The 19,318-nt window shown below is 49.2% G+C and overlaps 1 protein-coding gene across 2 annotated transcripts in view; it reads right to left on the minus strand.

Moving 5' to 3' along the window:
• The window catches only part of RGS9 (regulator of G protein signaling 9), a 69,110-nt gene that overhangs the window by 34,118 nt on the left and 15,674 nt on the right, over positions 1 to 19,318 (minus strand). Inside the window, exons 4-9 of one of the 2 annotated variants that reach the window (XM_055315354.1) lie at positions 18,625 to 18,731; positions 18,365 to 18,416; positions 18,056 to 18,114; positions 16,744 to 16,820; positions 10,922 to 11,003; positions 3,659 to 3,721 (exon numbers count right to left, since the gene is read on the minus strand). In XM_055315354.1, coding sequence (XP_055171329.1) covers positions 3,659 to 3,721; positions 10,922 to 11,003; positions 16,744 to 16,820; positions 18,056 to 18,114; positions 18,365 to 18,416; positions 18,625 to 18,731 — 440 coding nt within the window. Of the gene's footprint in view, positions 1 to 3,649; positions 3,722 to 10,921; positions 11,004 to 16,743; positions 16,821 to 18,055; positions 18,115 to 18,364; positions 18,417 to 18,624; positions 18,732 to 19,318 lie in introns of both variants that reach the window. The other variant, XM_055315344.1, reaches the window with a different exon arrangement.

Raw genomic sequence — 19,318 nt, forward strand, 5'->3', positions numbered from 1 at the left:
GCGGCGCAGTGCATGGGTCACCCATTCATGACACCAACCCTGGGTGCAGACTGGAAGGGTGTGGGTGGGGGGCGGGGAGGAGGAATAATGGTGGGATCAGAGAAGAGCAAGAGCCACAGAACTGGGAAAGACCCACATGGAACCTGTCTGTTTCCATTTCATCACGTGAAACACAGAACAATACTATCTCTCTTCCCAAGCCACTGTAAGAATTTAATGATGTTCAGCAAAGCTTCCAGAAGCCACCCACTGGACAGTAGAACACATGAGGCAGGAAAGGCTGAAGTGCAAATCCCAGCTTCTCTGTCTCTGAGCCGCGTGTCTTGGATGAGTTGCTTCCTCTCTTGGCCCTCTCCTCAACTGCGAGATCCAGATGCTAGTAATACTCATTCGCTCAGAAAGTTGTGGGTCTGAACTGAGCTGTGACCAGGTGCGAAGCCCTCAGCCCCATGCTGGGCACATATGGGGACCTGGGCGCCATGGGAGCTGTCCCTTCCAGCCAGCGCCAGTCACAAGAAGAGAACTGTTTGTCCTCAGTTGGTAAGAGTATGTGGTAGTGGTGAGGAACTTTCTCTCACTGAGAGCCAGGCTGAGGGCTCTAAAGAACAAACTATTGAATTCCATGGAGCCATATTTCCATCTTTTATCCAAAGACTAACGTGCACGTTAGAGTGAACTGGTCTGTTCTCAGCAGCTGTTCTGTGGACTAGACAGGGAAGCTGAACTGGTGCTTATCTTCCTCCCTCCACTTCCAACCCAATGGAAATATAAGACGGTGGGAGGACAGAAGAGGAAACTGGCCTAAGGACAGCCCCCCAAAATCAGGTCCCATAAATGACCTCTCTCACACACATCGACAGTTAGGATAATGACAGCTACTGCCTGTGGAGCGCCTCTACACGTCTGATACCATTCTAGACACTTCACATAAATGATCTCATTTAATCCTCTGAGGAAGGGGCTACTGTTATTCCCATTTTATGGGCAAGGAACCTTAAGGCTTTGACTAACTCAAGAGCTTGTCCAAGACCACATGTCCAGGGAGTGGCTGAGTTGGGACTTACCCTGATGTCAAACCTCTCTTCAGCACACCACACTGGCCCTCATCACAAAATGACCACTGTCCCCCTGTCAGGGTCAGGGGAGGAAGGGCCAGCCCTGGGTGTACCAATGCCCATGGCTAGGCTAATGCCCAGCCTCCCTGTTCTGTCTTTTCACTGAAATAAAGGGAAGAAGGGGAACTGAGTGTCCCCCAGGGTATGGGAACTGAGAGAGGACATGCTCTCTGGGTGCGGCCCTGGGACCACGGCCAACTCCTCCCAGGGCTGGACAACCACACTAACCAATGGCCATCAGCCTGAGGAATTGGGTCACCCGAAGTCCTAGGACACCTGCCAACCTAATAGTCGTCTTTCTTATACTTGATGGTGTTCACTTGTTTTGGGTTATCTGCCTCCCTTTAAGGAGAACAGGCATCTTTTCAAGAATTTACTACTTCTCAGAGTTGGCCTCTCTCTTGAAACCAGCAATGAGTGCTCCTCTCTGGAATGAGACAAAAATCCAGAACCTCTGCATGCCCAAGGCCTCATGGAGACACTTCCCATTCCCTCCACCCTCTCCCCTCAGGGCAGATAAACCAGGGAAGACAGGGGACACTTAGTCAGATGGTAGGAAGCGTTGCCAACAGATCAAACATGGCACCAGCCTCCATCCCCCCAGTGGCTGGGCCTGACACACGCTGGGGCTGGCTGAGCAGGAGAGGCCCCACTCGCATGAGAATTATGGTTCCTTATTCTTCTGAGTACTCCAGAGCAGCAAAGGGCAGACGGGAGAAAGAGAGCTGGTGGGAAAGAGAGAGAGAGAGAGAATAGGGTAAATTAAGTGAAAACACCCCCATGGCAAACTTGGCCACGACTAGAGACAGCCCTCAGCCTCACACACTGTCTGTGCTCCGACTCTGAGCTCACAGCATCACCAGCATCTGGCAAGAAGTGGGCCATGAAAGTTGTGCTCTTCTCTGGGCCTGACTGCCATGAGCCTGAAGATGTTCTCTCCCTGAGGAGGGGAGAGAAGTTACACCCCAAGGAGCACAGAATGGAGAGAAAGGAGCTCCAGAGAATGGAGCGTCTCCACTCCTCAGCTGTCCTCCCAGAGCTGGAGTTAAAACTCCCTGCTACACACACACACACACACACACACACACACACACACACACACTCACATACACAGGTAAGCCAAATCCCCAGTTGGCTAGGGTCAGCATGGAGTAATGTGCTTTCCACCTGTACCCTCCCCTCCTCCACACCACAGAGGCTTCCAGAACTGCCAGCTATTCGTTTTAAAAAAAAGTAGATCTTCTACCCGGGTTCAGTATTTTCCTTGATGATTCTGTTTCCATAGCAACCAAGCCTACAAGGCCTCAGCAATTATCTGTCATTTGACGACAGGAACATGGAAAAGACTGACAGGCTGACAGGGCCATATGTGTATCGAAGGAAGGGTTACTTTGAGTTGTTAACAAGGGACCTAGCAATGCCCAGGGGATGCCCTATAGGGCCTGGATATCCCCTCTCCACATGGACTCCATCCCTAACCCCATGCGTGCCTCTGCCTCATGCACTGGTTGGGTTCCCCACAGCCATCTGGAGTTCCAGGTCCCAGTGGACTTCCTTCTTCCTCCTCTCTGGCATATTCTTCCCACCTTCCACTCAAGCCTTTAGGCTACAGATGACACAAGGTTAAAATGTCCCTGACCCCATGCTGCCCATGGACAACATTAGACAGAAAACAATGAAACTTCTAAGACTAGTTTAAGTGGGTTTTAGGCTCCATGGTTCTCAATCAGGGCAATCTTGTTCCTCGGGGCACACTGGACAATGTCTGGGACATTTGTGACTGTCACGACTAGGAGGCCGGCGGGGAAAGGCATAGAGTTACTGGCATCCAGTGGGTAGAGTCCAGGGATGCTGCTAAACATCCAACATGAGGGAAACCGCCTCCCCAAGGAATTATCTAGCCAAAAATAATAGTGCCATGATTGAGAAGCCCTACCCTGGATGCCCACCGTTTCAACAGCTTATGCAGTGCATTCCTTTAAATAAAAAATTATCATAGGAAAATGGCCATCCATCATAAATAGTGGCCTCTTTGGGGACAGGATCCTTTAAAACTAGAAGCATAAGAGAATCTTTGCAAAGGTCTCACCCTACTGAGATGCAAAAGGAGGTTTAAACCCAAAGTCGGTACAAGAGTTTTGAGCCTGGGGCCTACAGTCTCCAGAGTGTCAGGGAAGTGGCTGAGATTGTGTGCAAAATGTCTGTCTGGGCATCTCTGGGCGGAATGGGTTCATAACTTTCATCAGACATCAGATTTCATCAAAGGGGGAACTGCCTCAAAAAAGTCTGAATATCGACCACCTAGATCCCATTTGCTCTGACCTGCACTCTACATTCTCTCATCTCTCATCATGCAAGACCTTTATCATGGCCTTCCCCCTTCCTGACTTTGGTGTCACAAGATATCTTTTTGGCGGTCCCAAAGGGGAGACATCATTGCCCCAACAGGCACAAAAAGACAATAATCGTGTGGACACTTTCCCAGCCTACGAACGTGACATAGGCCCTGCCCAAAGTTTGCAGCAGAGACCTACCTGGTTTACCTGAACTTCATTCGGATTGGTCACTCGGTCCAGGCCATAGTCCAGTACGTTGTTCATTCCCGGCTAAAAGGAAGAAAAACAATGTAAGAACCACCACTGGAAGACTCTCCAGTTTCTGATTAATTCTAGGCCTTGGTCAAACTACCAATTATGAGCCTGAGCTAAGAAGGGCTTGTGGCTTAGCCCATGGGGAACTACAGTTATTCAAAGACCCTCTGGATGAGCTAGTAAGCTTCATGGGGCTGTTCCACCACCGTGGCATCCCAAAACCCAATACAGTGGGATGGATAGGTGTGTGTAGGAGTGAGTGAATGATTGGGATGGATGGATGGATGGATGGATGGATGGATGGATGGATGGATAAATGGATGAATGGATGGATGGAAAGGATGGGTGGGTGGATGGATGGATGGATGGATGGATGGATGGATGGAAAGGATGGGTGGGTGGATGGATGGATGGATGGGTGGATAAATGGATGAATGGATGGATGGAAAGGATGGGTGGGTGAATGGATGGATGGATGGATGGATGGATGGATGGATAAATGGATGAATGGATGGATGGAAAGGATGGGTGGGTGAATGGATGGATGGATGGATGGATGGATGGATAAAACTCAAACTCAGTAAGACTTCACTGGGATTAGTACAAGGAACCCCCAACTCCTCTGGAAGTGCTCCTTCCCCACTCTAAAGTGCAGTGCTTTGGAGAATCCAGGCTTCAGTCAGCACCTTTGGTTTCCAGTGCTGGAACTGCCACTTCCTAGCTGTGATGAAGATTTTGGAAACCACCTCTCTCTACATTCGCTACCCCTCCTGAGAAATGGAGGTGATCTCTCCTACATGTCAAGTTCTTGTTGAGGATTTAACAAGTTGATGTGCAAAGCTCTAAACAGAGAGTAGCAATTACTGAGCAATGGCTTGTGTTCATTTTAGGATCGTGTATGTAAAGGCCGGGGCCAAAGTGGGGCCCCTCAGGCTTTACCAGTCCCCTTCTCTGTCAGACAACCAACCCTCCAGCCAACCTTGCTTGGTGTCCCCTATTCCTTGGCTAGCAAGCTGAGTCTTTCACTTCCTTCTCTGTTAGTTTGATGTAGGCAACCATCAAGTTCCCAACACATATGATCAACCCGGCCTATGACCCTGACGCAGAGGCAGGCCACTGAGCTTTCTCCCCAACAGATTCAACCTCAATAACATCAACCACGTGTTTAGCTCAGAGGTACGGTTGCCAAATAAAATATAAGCTTCCCAGGGAAGTTTGAAGTTCAGACAAATGACAATTTTGATACATAAAAATACATTCCATATGTTTTTAATATAAATATACAATAAGCATAAAAATATTGCGACATTAAACATTTGCTGCTTGTCTGAAATTCAAACTTAACTGGGCATCCTCTATTTTACTTGCTAAATCTGCCTACTTAGCTCAGCAGGCTACCACAGGGGGCAGATATTGGGCACACAGCCAAGGCAAGGAAGAGACAAAAGAAAGCAGTAGAAAAATCGGTGGGGAAAGACAGGGGAAGGGAGTGGCTGTCCTCACCTCAGTGGTCACATGTGGACCTCCATCAACAAATATGTTATCAGGCACTCCCATGGGTGACATTGTGCTCAGCCTGGGGAGCTTGTGGGGAATGTGACACTTCAAGGCATCCCCAGCTGGCATCTCGAGGCACTTCCAGTTGTGTGGGCAAGGCAGCCACTCGGCAACTTATCCCACAAATGATAAATTACAGCTGTGACAAGTGCTATGAGGGACAATGTGGAAGTCCAAGCCAGCCTTCAACAGGATCTAACCCAGCATGGAGGTGGGGGCAGGGGGACACGAGAATCCATGCCCATCCCTAAAGTGAGTTCTAGGAACTGTCTTCTCCATCTGGTACAAAGAATTCCCCCCCAGGGTAACCAAAGACAGACTTACACACGTGCACGCGCACACACACACACACATACCCACCATGCTCCGGGCACCCCTACAACCTCAGCAGCTTCAGTGTACTTGTCTGCTCAAGTCTTGCGTTAGTTCTCCAAATCTTTCCTTCAAACTTGCCCCATGTTCTGATATAAACTCGGCTGCCCCGGTGCTCCCTGGTGCACCTGCACAACCGTAATCAGCACAGGGCTGCCCTCCGCCGCCCAGACCAGACGGCCTTGACTCTCGGAGCTGTGGCCGCCCCGGGGGCTTTAGGATCCTGCCAGCCTGTCCAGTGCCAGCCCCTCCTGGCTGCCCTGCACTGTGCAGACGGCCACACGTGCCCTCCTGGCGGCCAGTCTCCCCATCTCCTGCCTCCTTCGAGCATCTCAGTTGCTCCCAACTGAGCTGTGGCCCCATTCCGGTGCCCTGCCCTCAAAACTCCCCAGGGGGTTGCCTTTCCACCTTTGCTGGTTTGGAAGACTCCCAGGCTCCACTGATTCATTCACTTATTCATCAGGTAGAATCAAGTTTTTGTTCCCCTGCCACTTGCAGAGCCACTGGCGCTGCAGTTTCTGGCACACAGGAGGGTACTCGCCAGAGCTGCCTGCGGTGTGCAGGAGACCAGAGCAATCCCTGCCGTGGGCTGCCAGCAGGCCCATCCAGCCCCAGTGCCACACGCAGAGAGCCCACAAAGACAGCCACCCCCCCCCGTGAGTGCCAGGCTGTGATGCCCCGAGAACGTCCCTTGGGCATAAGCCAAAGAGGCAACTTCCTAAATGCATCATAATTCGGGTGAGGAAAGAACCTGTATGCCCAACAACTGCTCTGAGGAGGCGACATCCCCAGGGCAACACCAGGCTGAGTGCTGAGGGACATTGCTCGGGGACACTCCACCATGTCCCTCCTGTCCCTTCTCCTCTTCTGTTCTCCATCATCACTCTTTTCCCTAACGTATTAGTTCAGCCCCTTCTGGTGCCTGGGACAGAAAGCAAGAGATAAAATACCAAATAGCTACATGAACAAGATGAAGGAGGGGAAAGAGACAGAGATGGGGCTGCACTGGGAGATGTTGGCTGGAACATGAGTTCCCTGGAGAGGTGCTCCCAGACCCTGCGCTGACACGGGACCCCTGCCCCCTTCCAGCGTCCTGCCCTTCTGTACAGTACGCACTCGTGTGTGCAATCGCTTCTGTCCCCAGCTCTCCGCCAGACTGTAAGCTCCTTGAGGGCACAGGCTCATCGTCTGTCATGGCTCAGCGTCCAGGTATCCCCACTGCTGAGTGAGCACCTGGCACAGCGTGGGCACCCACAAAATAGATGTCGGATTTTTTTCTCATTTGAATCAGAGTATGTGGGTTTTCCGTCTGCCTTTATGATATAACATTAAATGTCAGACCATTTTCCTACATCAATAATTGGCCTTTTAAAAATACAATTTTAGGGCAGCCCGGGTGGCTAAGCGGTTTAGCGCCACCTTCAGCCCAGGGCATGACTCTGGAGACCCAGGATCAAGTCCCACATCGGGCTCCCTGCATGGAACCTGCTTCTCCCTCTGCCTCTCTCTCTCTCTCTCTCTCTCTCTCTCTCTCTCTCTCTCTCTCTCTCTCTCTGTTTCTCATGAATAAATAAAATAAAATCTTTAAAAAAATACAATTTTAATAGCTTCATAATGTTCCTTTATGTGGATATAAGCTCATATGTAAAGATTTAAATGCATCTATCTGTCTTTTTATCCATTCAAATTTATTTTGTTTCTCTTTGTTGGACATTCAGCCCAACCTCAACAAGAAATGGAAGGCAGACACCTTCTGCTCTGGTGAGTGTCGGGATTTGTGGTTGACGTGATGGCCAGTTAGCTTGATATTCGGACAAGTGACTGTGTCATTTGGAGCACACACCGCCTCTGTCCTGGACCACATCCTCCATATACCCATGGTCCCCACGTCAGTGGACCCTATCCTCGGGAGACCCAGAAGTCCCAGATGGTGCAGCAAAGATGCACAGAAGGCCCCAAAATGACTTCTCTAAAGGAACCATTCACCCTCTGTTGATTTACGCAATTAACTGTTGTTTGCATCCTGCCTACATCTGCACTCTGTTTCTTTTGGGTAAAACATGGGAGAGGAACATCATTTTCCTTCACTGTTCTCCCCTTCTAACCTGCCCCCAGCATATGGATGCTGCGTCACAGGCAGCATTTGGGCTCAGGGCAGGGATTGGGTCACAATCCTCAGCCACCACCACCCACATTGGGTCTTGGCCTCTGCCCATGATGAGCTCTCTGATACAGCATCCGGCTCCACACCACCACCACCACCCCGCCACCAGCACTTCCTGAATCAAGCACTCCTCGCTGTGCCCCCTCAGCACTTAGGCCTTATCTCCAGGAGATGCTGTTCACCTGCTATGGCAATTTGGATCTTGTGCCCCCCAAGCTGGGAGGGGGGGACCTCACATCCTACAGCGGTAGCACATCAGACAGATGTGGATTCACATCCCAGTGCTGTGCAACCTACTGACCCTCTCTGAGCCTGGATTGCCCCCCATCTGAGTGTCGGGGATGGGGATACTCCCTACCTGACAGCATTGTCATCAGGTAAATGGGATCATCCACACCAAGAGCTTAATGCGGGCATGTATCAGGTGCTCGATGACATTTAGCTGTTATTTTATGCCCAGCACCAAACTGAGCTGGCACAGAGTCGGGGCCCATGAAGGTTTCACAGATCAATGAACAGACAAGTGAAGAAGGGGACCACTGAGACGCAGCAATCCATGTCCCATTCTACGACAGTTGGTTACAGATGGTCCACATACTGGCGGCTTTACACTCCACGGAGTCAAAAGCTTTGTTTGCCTGGCTGGCTTTTTTCCCACTGAACTGACAGTTTGTTTGGTCTCCTGGAGACAGTCTGACAGCCCCTAAACTCCTGGGCTTCGTGGGTTTGTCAGTGAGACTGCTCAATTTCTAGCCTGAGACAGACTTCAGACAGGACGCTCTTCAAGCAGAACGCTCCACCAAGAGGCTGACAGTGTTCTGAGAAAGTCAGGGAGAGCAGGACCCAGATGCACCCCAGCCTCATCTCTGGCTGATGGTCCAGTTTGATTTAGGGGTGCAGCCCTGGCAAGGACTGGACATGAAAATAGTTTTGTGTCCACAGGGTTTTACGACAGCTCCAGGTACATCAGAACCTCCCTGTGAACTTGGCTCCTCAGTGCTCTCAAGCACGGACTGGGCACCTTTGCACCCTGGCATCATGTTTGTTAGAGCAGCAGTGACTCACACGATGCTCTAATGACCGGAGAGGTTCCAAAAAGGCCTTCAATGAGCTAAGACATCATGTAACGTTGTGGTGGGAGGCAAAAGGGCACAGGGACCAGGAGACGGTGCTCCCCAGTCTGCGGGCTCAGATCCTTGGACACTCAGTAGCTGTGCAACCCTGGCAATATGCCTGAGCCTCAGCTTCCCTATCAGCAGAATGGGGCTAATATCACCTTTCATGAGGGGCTGCAAAGATGAAACAAGAGGACGAATGTCGAGTGAAGCCTAGCACAGTGCCCAGCACATAGTTATGTGCTCAGTTCAGGTCTGCTGTGGTGATGATGGTGATGATGACCATCATCATGGACCAGTGACAGTGATGGCGATGGAGGTGGGAGAAAGTGGGAGCAGTGCGGTGGGGGTGGGGGGTGGAAACAAGGCAGGTGATAGTGGAAGCAGTAACCATAGAGTCACATTGTCAAGTTTAGGGACTTCTGCATCATACTGTGAGGGGCCACTCTGCGCCATTTGCCTGGTGTGGGCGCTGAGAGCTTGCCCCAGGAGAAGTTGGGAGAATTCAGATCATCTGCTTTTCACTTTGTTCCCTACAGGCCTCCTGGCTGGCTACAGGGACAGAGGGGAGGAGAGAGATCCGAGGCAGGTCCTGTGCACAGTCGGTCTATGTCACTTTGCAAGGGACACAGTCACACTGGCCCTTCCACCCCATGGAGTCTCTGCACATAATAGAGGATCCGTTCTCCACCCTGCAAGGAGAAGGATCCCCTCCATCACGAGTGCCACAGGCACCAGGGCATCTTGCCAAATGAGAGGCTTCCCTGCCATGTCCCCCTATCTCACCCAGGCTCCCCTTTCAGGAACAGGTGACAGAAGGAAGGCTGAGCAATGACAGCACCCTTCCTTCTCATACAAAGATCTCACTCCTGAGCTACAACAGGGAGGGGCGTATATGTAAGTTGTCCCTCCAGGATCCTGTCATCCCAGCTGTGGACAACTTCACCGAGCCCTGGTGACCTCTATCGGGCATCAGCTAACCGATTTGTCTAGAGGACGAATCCTGACACAAAGCAAAACCAAACAAGCTTTTTGGGGATCAACCAACTCCAAGACCTTAACCTCAGCAACGAGCTGTGCAAACCAATGCGCCCACAGATGGAACAGTGTATGTGTATCTGTTTTGAATGTAGAAAGGAAATAAGCAAAATGGCCAAAATGTGATGAGGTCAAAGTTCTAAATTCCAGAAGCTTTGGCACCATGGCTGACCCAGTTCACTTTCTGACCTGAGAAGGCGGTCAGCAGGCAGGCGGGAAGGCTAAAGGAGGAAGAGGAAGCACATCTGCTTTGACCTCCTCACTTTCCAGATTCCCTTTCACATCTCCCACCTCCAGTGACCCAAAGGCAGCACCTGGATCTGCCACAGGAGGAAAGTGAGGCAGCAGAGGTAACCCCAGCAGGTGACCATTCCCAGTAATGAGCCGTAGCAAGCTACATCACTTATGCCCAGCTTGTCTCTCTGGGCCCCTAGAGTCCCTGAGCTAGATAGAGATGCATTGTGCTCTGAGAAGTGAGGCACAGCACACACTCATTCCTCCTCACCTACTCCCACCTCAACTGCTGGGGATGGATCTGGAAAAGGAAGAGGGAACAAGAGATGCAAGGCATAGCCTGGTCTATGCAGACTTCCAGTTCTCTACAGCATTTTCTGTAGAACCTGGGTACTAGTTTTTTCTTCTTGTGTCCCTTTTCCAAGGTATCATGGCAAAAAAAAAAAAGTCAAAATCATAATCTATCCCTCATAAAAGGCAAGCTCATTCGGGTTCCTCCCGTAGGTAACTTTGTTTAGACCCACCACCACCAGATGAGCCACAAGCTCATTCCATCAGGCAGTCTTTCCTCTTCCACCAAGAGGCACTTAGACGCTTACCCAGTGCTGAGCAACCACTCCTGTTCCTTCAGTTCCAGCCACAGCGGGAAATGAGCCAGAAAAGGGATAATGAGAGTACAGGATAGAGATGGGGAGGCATAAAATGGGTGAAACCAGGAAGGATAATAATACTCACAGGGCATCGGTGGACCAGCCAATATGCCTTCTCCTGGCAATCCAGCGCATACCTGTCTGCTTTATTCCTTTCCTTTCCAGTCCTGAGAAGCCAAAAGCCACATACAAGCCAGTAAGACTTTGCACCTTTTGCTCAGTGAGGTACCCCACTTCTGATGATCCAGTCCACTCTCCCCACCTCTCCAAATAATCTGCGTTTGCCATCATCATCATCATCATCATCATCATCATCATCATCATAGTCAACACTAATATCACACGAGTATTAACTCACTTAATGCCCCCAGTGACCAGGGACTTCGCAGCTCCAGGGACTGAAGCAAAGGGACACTGAATGCCCTGCAGAGGGTCACACTGTCAGCAAGGGGCAGGGTGGGATCCGAACAGGCATCTGGTCCCAGAGTCCAGCTCTGTCTGAGAGCTACCACGCCACGGTGACTGGCCCCAGAGTCAGACCGCCACCACCTTCACCACCAGGGCGAGTGTGGATGACATTCTGGGCTGACACCTGACTACCCAGCTTAATTTCTCCCTGCCTTGATAGACAACACAGTCAACGTCTGGACCAGCAGGCAGCAGGCATTGCCAGAGCTTGCTGATGGGGAAAATGCTGGGCCTCGGGGATCTGTGTGTCTCCCTCCCTGTCGGGTCCACTCTGTCCTTTCAAAGAGTTCATGACAAGTCAGGGTTTTTCCAAACCCAACTTATTATTGTAAAAGGCTATTTATTTTCCCTTATCTCCATCTCCCCCTCTCCTCATTATGGAGAGGAAACAATGCCATGCTTTCCTCCCACGGAAGCCGGGCAACGGTAATTATAGGGCCACAGGTCCCATTCAGCACCATTTCCACGGCGACCTGCACTCACACGGTGAGGCTTGCTTTCCCAGGCAACGTGGGATGACGCACATGCCCTCCACAAGACGGCAGATTTATTTGCTAGCTAATGTATTGTGAATAACGTCAGCACATCTAGAGAGCCAGATGGGTGGAGAGTGCCATTCCACTGGGGTGTTTTGCCAACCTCCTCTGGAAATTAAATATAAACACTGTCACTTCAACTTCCCCTTGCCAACCTAACTGGATTTTCCACCAGGTTAACTACCCCACATCCTCAGGAGGATGGGCCACAGACGGCCTACGGCACTGCAGCGTTTCCATCATGCTGGAGAGCCTTGTAAATAGTCAGTGGCTAATTGACAATAATGGTCCTTTCTGGCTTTGCTCTTTGGCTCTGCTGGGACAGATGTACTTGGAGGAGAGTCGTGATGAATGGAATCCGAAAGAACCAGTAAACAAGAAAGAATCTTAGGTTGTCGTATTATGATCTTTTTTTTTCTTTCAGCAACAGTATTGCTTAATCAATCAATCAATAAATCATTTGTTCACATATTCACTGATCTCCCCCTATGTTCAAAGTACTGAGAGTATGGGGTGGGGTGCCTGGGTGGCTCAGTAGGTTAAGTGGCTGACTTTGGCTCAGGTCATGATTTCAGGGTCCTGGGATTGAGCCCCGCATCAGACTTCCGGCTCAGTGGGGAGTCTGCTTCTCCCTCTCCCTCTCCTTCTGTTGTTCCCTCTGCTTGGGCTCTCTCTCTCTCTCTCTCTCTCTCCCCCCCCACCACCCCCCCGTCAAATAAACAATAAAATAAAATCATTTTTTAAAAAGTACTGAGAGTACATTGGTGCACCAAAGAGACTGTTATAGACTAAATCTTTGTGTGCCCCTCAGAACATATATTGAAGCCCTAACCTCCAATGCGATGGTGTCTGGAGATGGGGCCTTTGAGAGGTAATCAGATGAGGGTGCCTGGGTGGCTCAGTGGTTGAGCATCTGCCTTTGGCTCAGGGCATGATCCCAGAGTCCTAGGGTTGAGTCCTGCATCAGGCTCCCTACAGGGAGCCTGCTTTTCCCTCTGCCTATGTCTCTGCCTCTCTGTGTCTTTCAAGAATAAATAAAATATTAAAAAATATATATGTCTACAATTCTTTGATGTTCCTTCCTTTGAGAGGAGGGTTCATGTTCTCCCCTCCCGGGAACCAGGTGGGTTTTGTGGCTGGTTCAACCAACACAGTAATGTCAGAAATGGCACTCTATGATTTTGGGGGCTGGGCCATAAAGGGCGGGATAGCTGCCATCCTCCCACTGGAATACTTGCCCTTGAGGCTTCCAACCACCTGTAAGCAACGTGACTTCCCTGGTGCCACCATGCTGGGAGGAAGCCCAAGCCACCTGGAGAGGTCCAGAGGCCCCAAGACAAGGGCAAGAAATGCCCAGCCAGTGGCTGCAGGCCTCCAGCTCCAGCCTTGGGCTGCATCCACTTACGAGACTCAGACCCAGGCCTGCCCAGCCAAGCTCTTCCCAAATTCCAGATCGACAGAAACCTGTTTAGATAATAAAGCAATTGTTGCTGTTTTGAGCCACTGAGTCTTAGGACGATGTGTGTTCCCTAACAACAACTAATTAGAAAAGTCTCTTTTGAGTAGACATTTGAACTGAGAGATCTCTCTCTGAAGGATAACAGGACCCTATTTGTGTTTCCAAAATGCAAATGGGAGCAGAGAGACCAGTTGGAAAGACACAGCCATGGCCTGGTTGTTTCATGGTGAAGTTGTTTCAACCAGGGCAGGGAGGTGGGAGCAGGTGGGCAGAAGGAGTTTTGCCAGGAGTGTGCAATAGGACTAGATGACTAGACACTGGGTATGGGGCCTTGGGAACGGGAGGTAAATGGGGCTCCTTCCACTGATGTGGGTAACACCAGAGGAAGAGGTTTGGGGTATGAGGGAGAGAAATATTCAAATATGAACAAGTTAAGTTTGAGCCGTGACATCAACATGAGATGTTGAATGAGTGGCTAGATGCTGAATCCGGGATTCAGAAAAGAGGTCTATGTGGAGAGGCTCAGTATAACAAAATGGCTACCTCAGGAGCGAACCTACATGGCCAACCTAATTTCATTGAGACCCTGTGTTTGTATTGATCAGGCTTCTGCAGAAAAACAGAAAGAGTAGGAGAGTAGTAGATAGATAGATAGATAGATAGATAGATAGATAATTTATTTTAAGGAATAGCACGCTATTGAGGAGGCTGGCAAGTCTAAATTATGAACGACACACCAGCAGGCAGGATGCAGGGAAGGGTTGATGTTGCAACTTGAGTCCAAAGGCAATCTGGAAGCAGAACGCCTCCTTCCTCAGAAAACCTGTCTTTTTTTCTTAAGGCCTTCAACTGATTATATAAGGCCCAACTGATTATATAAGGCCCAAACACACACTATGGAGGTAATCTCCTTTACTCAAAGTCTACTGATGTAAATGTTAATCTCACCTAAAAAATACCTTGACGGGACACCTGTGTGGCTCAGTAGGTGGAGTATGAGACTCCTGATCTCGGCATTGTGCATTTGAGTAGGGTATACCACTGTAGGGTATAAAGATTGCTCACAAATTTTTAAAATCTAAAAAAAAAAAAATACTTTCACAATGTCATCTTAGACTGGTGGTGGCCCAGCTATCTCGGTACCATGGCCTAGACAAGTTGACACACAAAATTAGCCACTGAAGACATGAAATCTGGAATCGGAGGCAGCCTCTGAGTCAAGCAATGGAATTAGTGGGGAAAAGCCAGTATCTCAGAAGGACAGAGCCTTTTATGAATTGCTCATCCCAAGGCATCTAGAAGTGATGGAGGAGGGGACGTCCTGTGACATGGGAAGGACAGAGCTTTATCTAGGCTGAGGCCAAGGCCCAACTGGTGGGGCCTGTGGGAGCCATTGAGAATAGTCCCGAGCTGCCAGGGAGCTAGAGTATCCTTAAAGGCATATGTCAAGGTCTGCAGGACTCAGGATCCCTGGGCTATCCTACTTAGAGCAGAGAGCTGGGGAAGAATAAGGGGGTTGCAGCCCAGTGTGGAATCCAGCAGAAACTCAAAGTAACACTAGCCCAGGTTTGACCATTACCTCACAGAGTGACTTTGCCGAGGACTGTTTAAACTTTCTAAGTGTCAGTTTCGCTATTTGTGGATGTGAAGGATGACCAGAATTACTGTGAGCACTTCCCTCTCACCAACAGCAAAGGAGACAGTACACAGACCTCACCAAAAGAAGCCTTAGGAACAAATACAAGTGATGGGAAGTTAGAGCACTCCCTGCAGCGCTCTGTCTCAGACATACCCAGGCAGAAACATGTCAGTGGTGAAAGGCCCACACCAGGTCTCTCAGTAATGCTCCTCTACCTGAATCTAAAGCCTCAAAACAGATATTTTCCCTTCCAGGCAATAAAGCCATCTGCCATTGGAATTTTTGTGTTTCCCAAACTGGCACACCTGCATAATAGCGCTCACCTTTTGTGATGGCTAATTTTATGTGTCAACTACTAGGTCACTGGACACCCAGATATTTGGTCAAATATTATTCTGGATGTGTCCCTGAGGGTGTTTTCAAATGAGGGTATGTTAAGTTGAAGGCCTGAATGAAATGAAAGGGGGAGGTTGATCCTCCCTCGAATGACAGGGAATTCTTCCCACCTGATGGCCTTGGGCTGACACAGCAGTCTGTTCCTGCCTTGGGACTCAACTAAAACATCAGCTCCTGGACCTCCAGGCTGCCAGCCTTCAGACAAACCTACGCCACCAGCTCTTTGGGTCCCCAGCCTGCGACTTGCGACTTCTCAGCCCCTGTAATTGTGTGAGCCAATGCCTTAGCATACAACTCTTGATATACATACATACATATATATCCTATTGTTTCTCTAGAGAGACCTAACTAATCTCCCACTACTCCAATCCTAAGGCTGCCTGATGAGAGCTCACTGTCCAGCTCAACTATGCACCAGCAAAGGTAGACCTTTCCAGAAAATGGACTTGCCAGAGTGAGTGAGGCTAGGCCAGCTTGACTTATCCAGTTTGGTAATATCTGGCATTGGTCCCCAGATATTCCTGACTCCTCTGTATTACAGGCACACGATAGGACTGTACCTCCCCATCCAAACTCCTTTGAGGTTGGGCACAATGATAGGAGCTGCTTTGGTTAAGGAATTACGAGCAGAAGTGACATGCATCACTTGTGACCCACACAGGCTCTGTCTCCCTCTGCTCCAGCAACAGGTAAAGCCTGGATGGTGCTGCTCCTTCAGCATGGGTCCTGGAGGGGGCACAAAGCATGTCAGGGCCCCAGCTAACCCACAGTGGGCATGTAACACAGCACTGTGGTTTTGTGCTCCTGGGACCTGGGGGCTATTTGTTGTAACAGCCTGACCTCTGATCTCATCCTGCCTGATTCACTCTCTCCAACATTTACGTCTGGCTCTCCTAGACAAGGCAAAGCCCTCATGAGGACTTCCGGCTCCAGTTCTGAAGTGGACAGCAGGCAAATGAGAGCAGCAGTGGGTGGTTCTACCGTGCAAATCCAATTAAAATCTCTTTATGGCTTCCCGTGGCCCTTAGCACAAAACCCTCCCACAAGCTGCTCCTGCTGACATCTCGGGTCTCACATCTGTCAGTTCCAGGCTCTAGGCTCTCTGCTCCAGCTATGCAGAGCTGCCTCAAGTGGCCATTCCCCTGACTCCAGATTCTGAAGACTTCCATCTACTTTGATGCGGTTTCCCCCGCTCCTTCTGGAAACCCCAGTGTGAGGCCCCCATCTCAGTGTAGCATTGCAGCCTGTTTGCTCATCCACCTGACCCCAGATTGTGCCTCCACGTTCCCCATGCCTAGCCTAATGTTTAACACAGAAGTGCCCAGTTAAGATTTATTTTAACAAAAGGAAACAAAGAAGGAAGGGAGGAAGAAAGGATGACTAGTGGACAAACGTGACCTTTCACTTACCTGTATTGCTCTTTGGCCTGCATAATGACAAAATCCCATTTGTAGTTAATTTTTTTGTTCAAGAAATTGTAATTTTCCTAGAAATGGGAAACAAAAAGAACACTGAGCCCCATGACATATGCTGTGTGCAGAGGGCAGAAAGCTTTAAGTCAATGATGGCATGCCCTTGGCCCTGCTACAGCCTCACCCCAGCCAAATGATCTCCCATCCTGGCTTTGCAAAGGCATTCATTCAAAGGGTAGCACCAAATTCTCAGAAAGCCTTGCCAACAGAAGCCAGACCCTGGCTTGAATTTTTTTAAATAAATATATCCCAAATCTTATTAGGAAAGGGAGAATACAATGGGAGAAAAAGCAGAAACTCAATATTCAATGACAGAGCATCACAAATGCACAGACAAGTCCTAAGATTGGCATGATGTTGGCACTTCTAAAAACATGTTTGTAAAGAATAAAAACACAGCAAGATTGTTGCTGTCTGCCCAGAAACCTAGCCTTTTGAGGGCGAGGGCGTGTTCTTTGAGAAATCTAACTCGTCTGGCCTAAAACAAAAGCTACACTATTGTTTTCTCATCACACACTCAAGTTCAAATCTGTTCATCACACACTATCCATTATCATGCATATTAATTGTCTCATTGTTTTAGGACAGCAAAAGGAAGGAAAAGGAAGGTAGTAGCTATTGTGTGTCCAGTAGACACTGAGGCAAGGGTTTCTATTATAGCAGGAGAAACTGAAGCTTGACATGGGGAAGAATTTACTTCAGCAAGCTGCTTCCAAACAGATGAATGGATGGATGGTGGGTGGATGGATCCTGGATGGGTGAATGGAGGATGGATGGATGGATGGATGGATGGATTGATGGTGAATAGATGGTGGATAGATGGATAGTGAGTGCATGGATGATGAACAGTGGATAGATAATGGATGGGTAGATGGTGGATGAATGGTAGATAGATGGATGGTAGGTGGATGGATGGATGGATGGTGGGTGGATGGATGGTAGATGAATGGATGGTGGGTTGATGGATACTGGATGGATGAATAGAGGATAGATGGATGGACTGATGGTGGATGGATGGTGGATAGATGGAGAGTTGGTGGATGGATGGTGGATGGATGGTAGATGGATAGTGGATGGTGGATGGGTGGATGATGGATGGATAGACAGTGAGTGGACAGATGGATCAAGGGTGGATGGATGGATGGATGGACAATGAGGGTATATGTGATATCACAAAGGAGGAAGAGGAAAAAACAACTGAAGACTTTATTCCAACTATAATAGCTTATACTTGAAAGCATCTCTGTACCTTTTCATATTCTTCTAAAATCCCTTTCTTTTTTATATTTCGCTTGGCCAGATAGATGGCTGAAAAAGAAAGCAATGACATTTTCCATCATCATCATATTTTAAAACTGCATCTGCATGAGGCTGCTGTGGTTGGCTTGGTGGGGAGAAGTCTCAGCAGACCCCTGCTCCCTTCCCTGGGAACCCTCCCAATACAGATGTGAACTGACATAAAGGTCATGATGACAGCAAGACAAATGTCACCAAAATGCAGTGAGTAAATAAGTAGCGTATTAAGCACTACCAAAGGCATGGGGAGGTAGAGTTTTACCATAGTCTGTATCTTCAGCAGGCCACTGCTGGGTGGGCCAGAAATATGGTGTCTACAAAAGAAACCAGGAAACCATGCTTAAACACTACGCTGTGACTGTCCCCCTGAGCCCCCCACCCAGTCCTGTGGCTTGAGATGAAACTACCTTAGCCCCCTCCCACTCTTTCTAAAGTTCTGATCTGTGATGATATGAAACCACACAATTACCTTCTCAGGTAAGATTAATCCCATATAACACCAAGGTCAAGACCAAAACCCACCTGAAATCGGTAGAGGCTGTTGTCAGGCTTGAGAACGAGATTCCTGGGATCTTGCAGGGGATAAATGTAGCCATACTTGACAATAAAGTTCCCCAAGTTCTGTGCCTCTGAGAAGACACATGGAAGTTAAGAGCAGACACAGAAGGCGGAAGCTCACTGCCCAACCCCCACACAGTTCTCCAAACTCCAGGAGAGGTGCTTCCATCCTAATGGCACTTCATCCAAGGAGTGAGGACAGTGGTTCCTGAACTTGGCCATAGGCAAATATCAGCTGGGGAGGCATGGTAAGAAGAAGATTCCTCAGCCCAATCCCCAGAATGACAACTCATAAGTCTAGGGGGAGCCAGTGAACCCAAATGTTAATGAGTGTCACAGGTGGTCCACTGTAGGTATATGGAGAAGCTTCTTTGGGCCCTTTGGGTCTAGAGAAGTCCCCAGGCGCAGGGAAAGAATGTCTCTGATCAACAGAAAGTTCCTCACTCAACGAAGAAAGGAAAGAGGAAGCCATGTTTATTGCCAGCTTCTATCCCAAGCTCAATTCTCCTTGCATCCCAGGCCCAGATCCCACCCCTATTGCCCCCAACTCCTCTAAACCTCCCTTTAATTCCCACCCACCTCCAGTGTGCTTGAAAACACAGTCTTATTTCTGGATTTGTGTCAGTTAAAGGAAAACCTTCCTGGTTCTTTCTCAGAA

The sequence above is a fragment of the Nyctereutes procyonoides genome, unplaced genomic scaffold (assembly GCF_905146905.1).
Source record: "Nyctereutes procyonoides isolate TBG_1078 unplaced genomic scaffold, NYPRO_anot_genome, whole genome shotgun sequence".
NCBI classification, from domain to species: domain Eukaryota; kingdom Metazoa; phylum Chordata; class Mammalia; order Carnivora; family Canidae; genus Nyctereutes; species Nyctereutes procyonoides.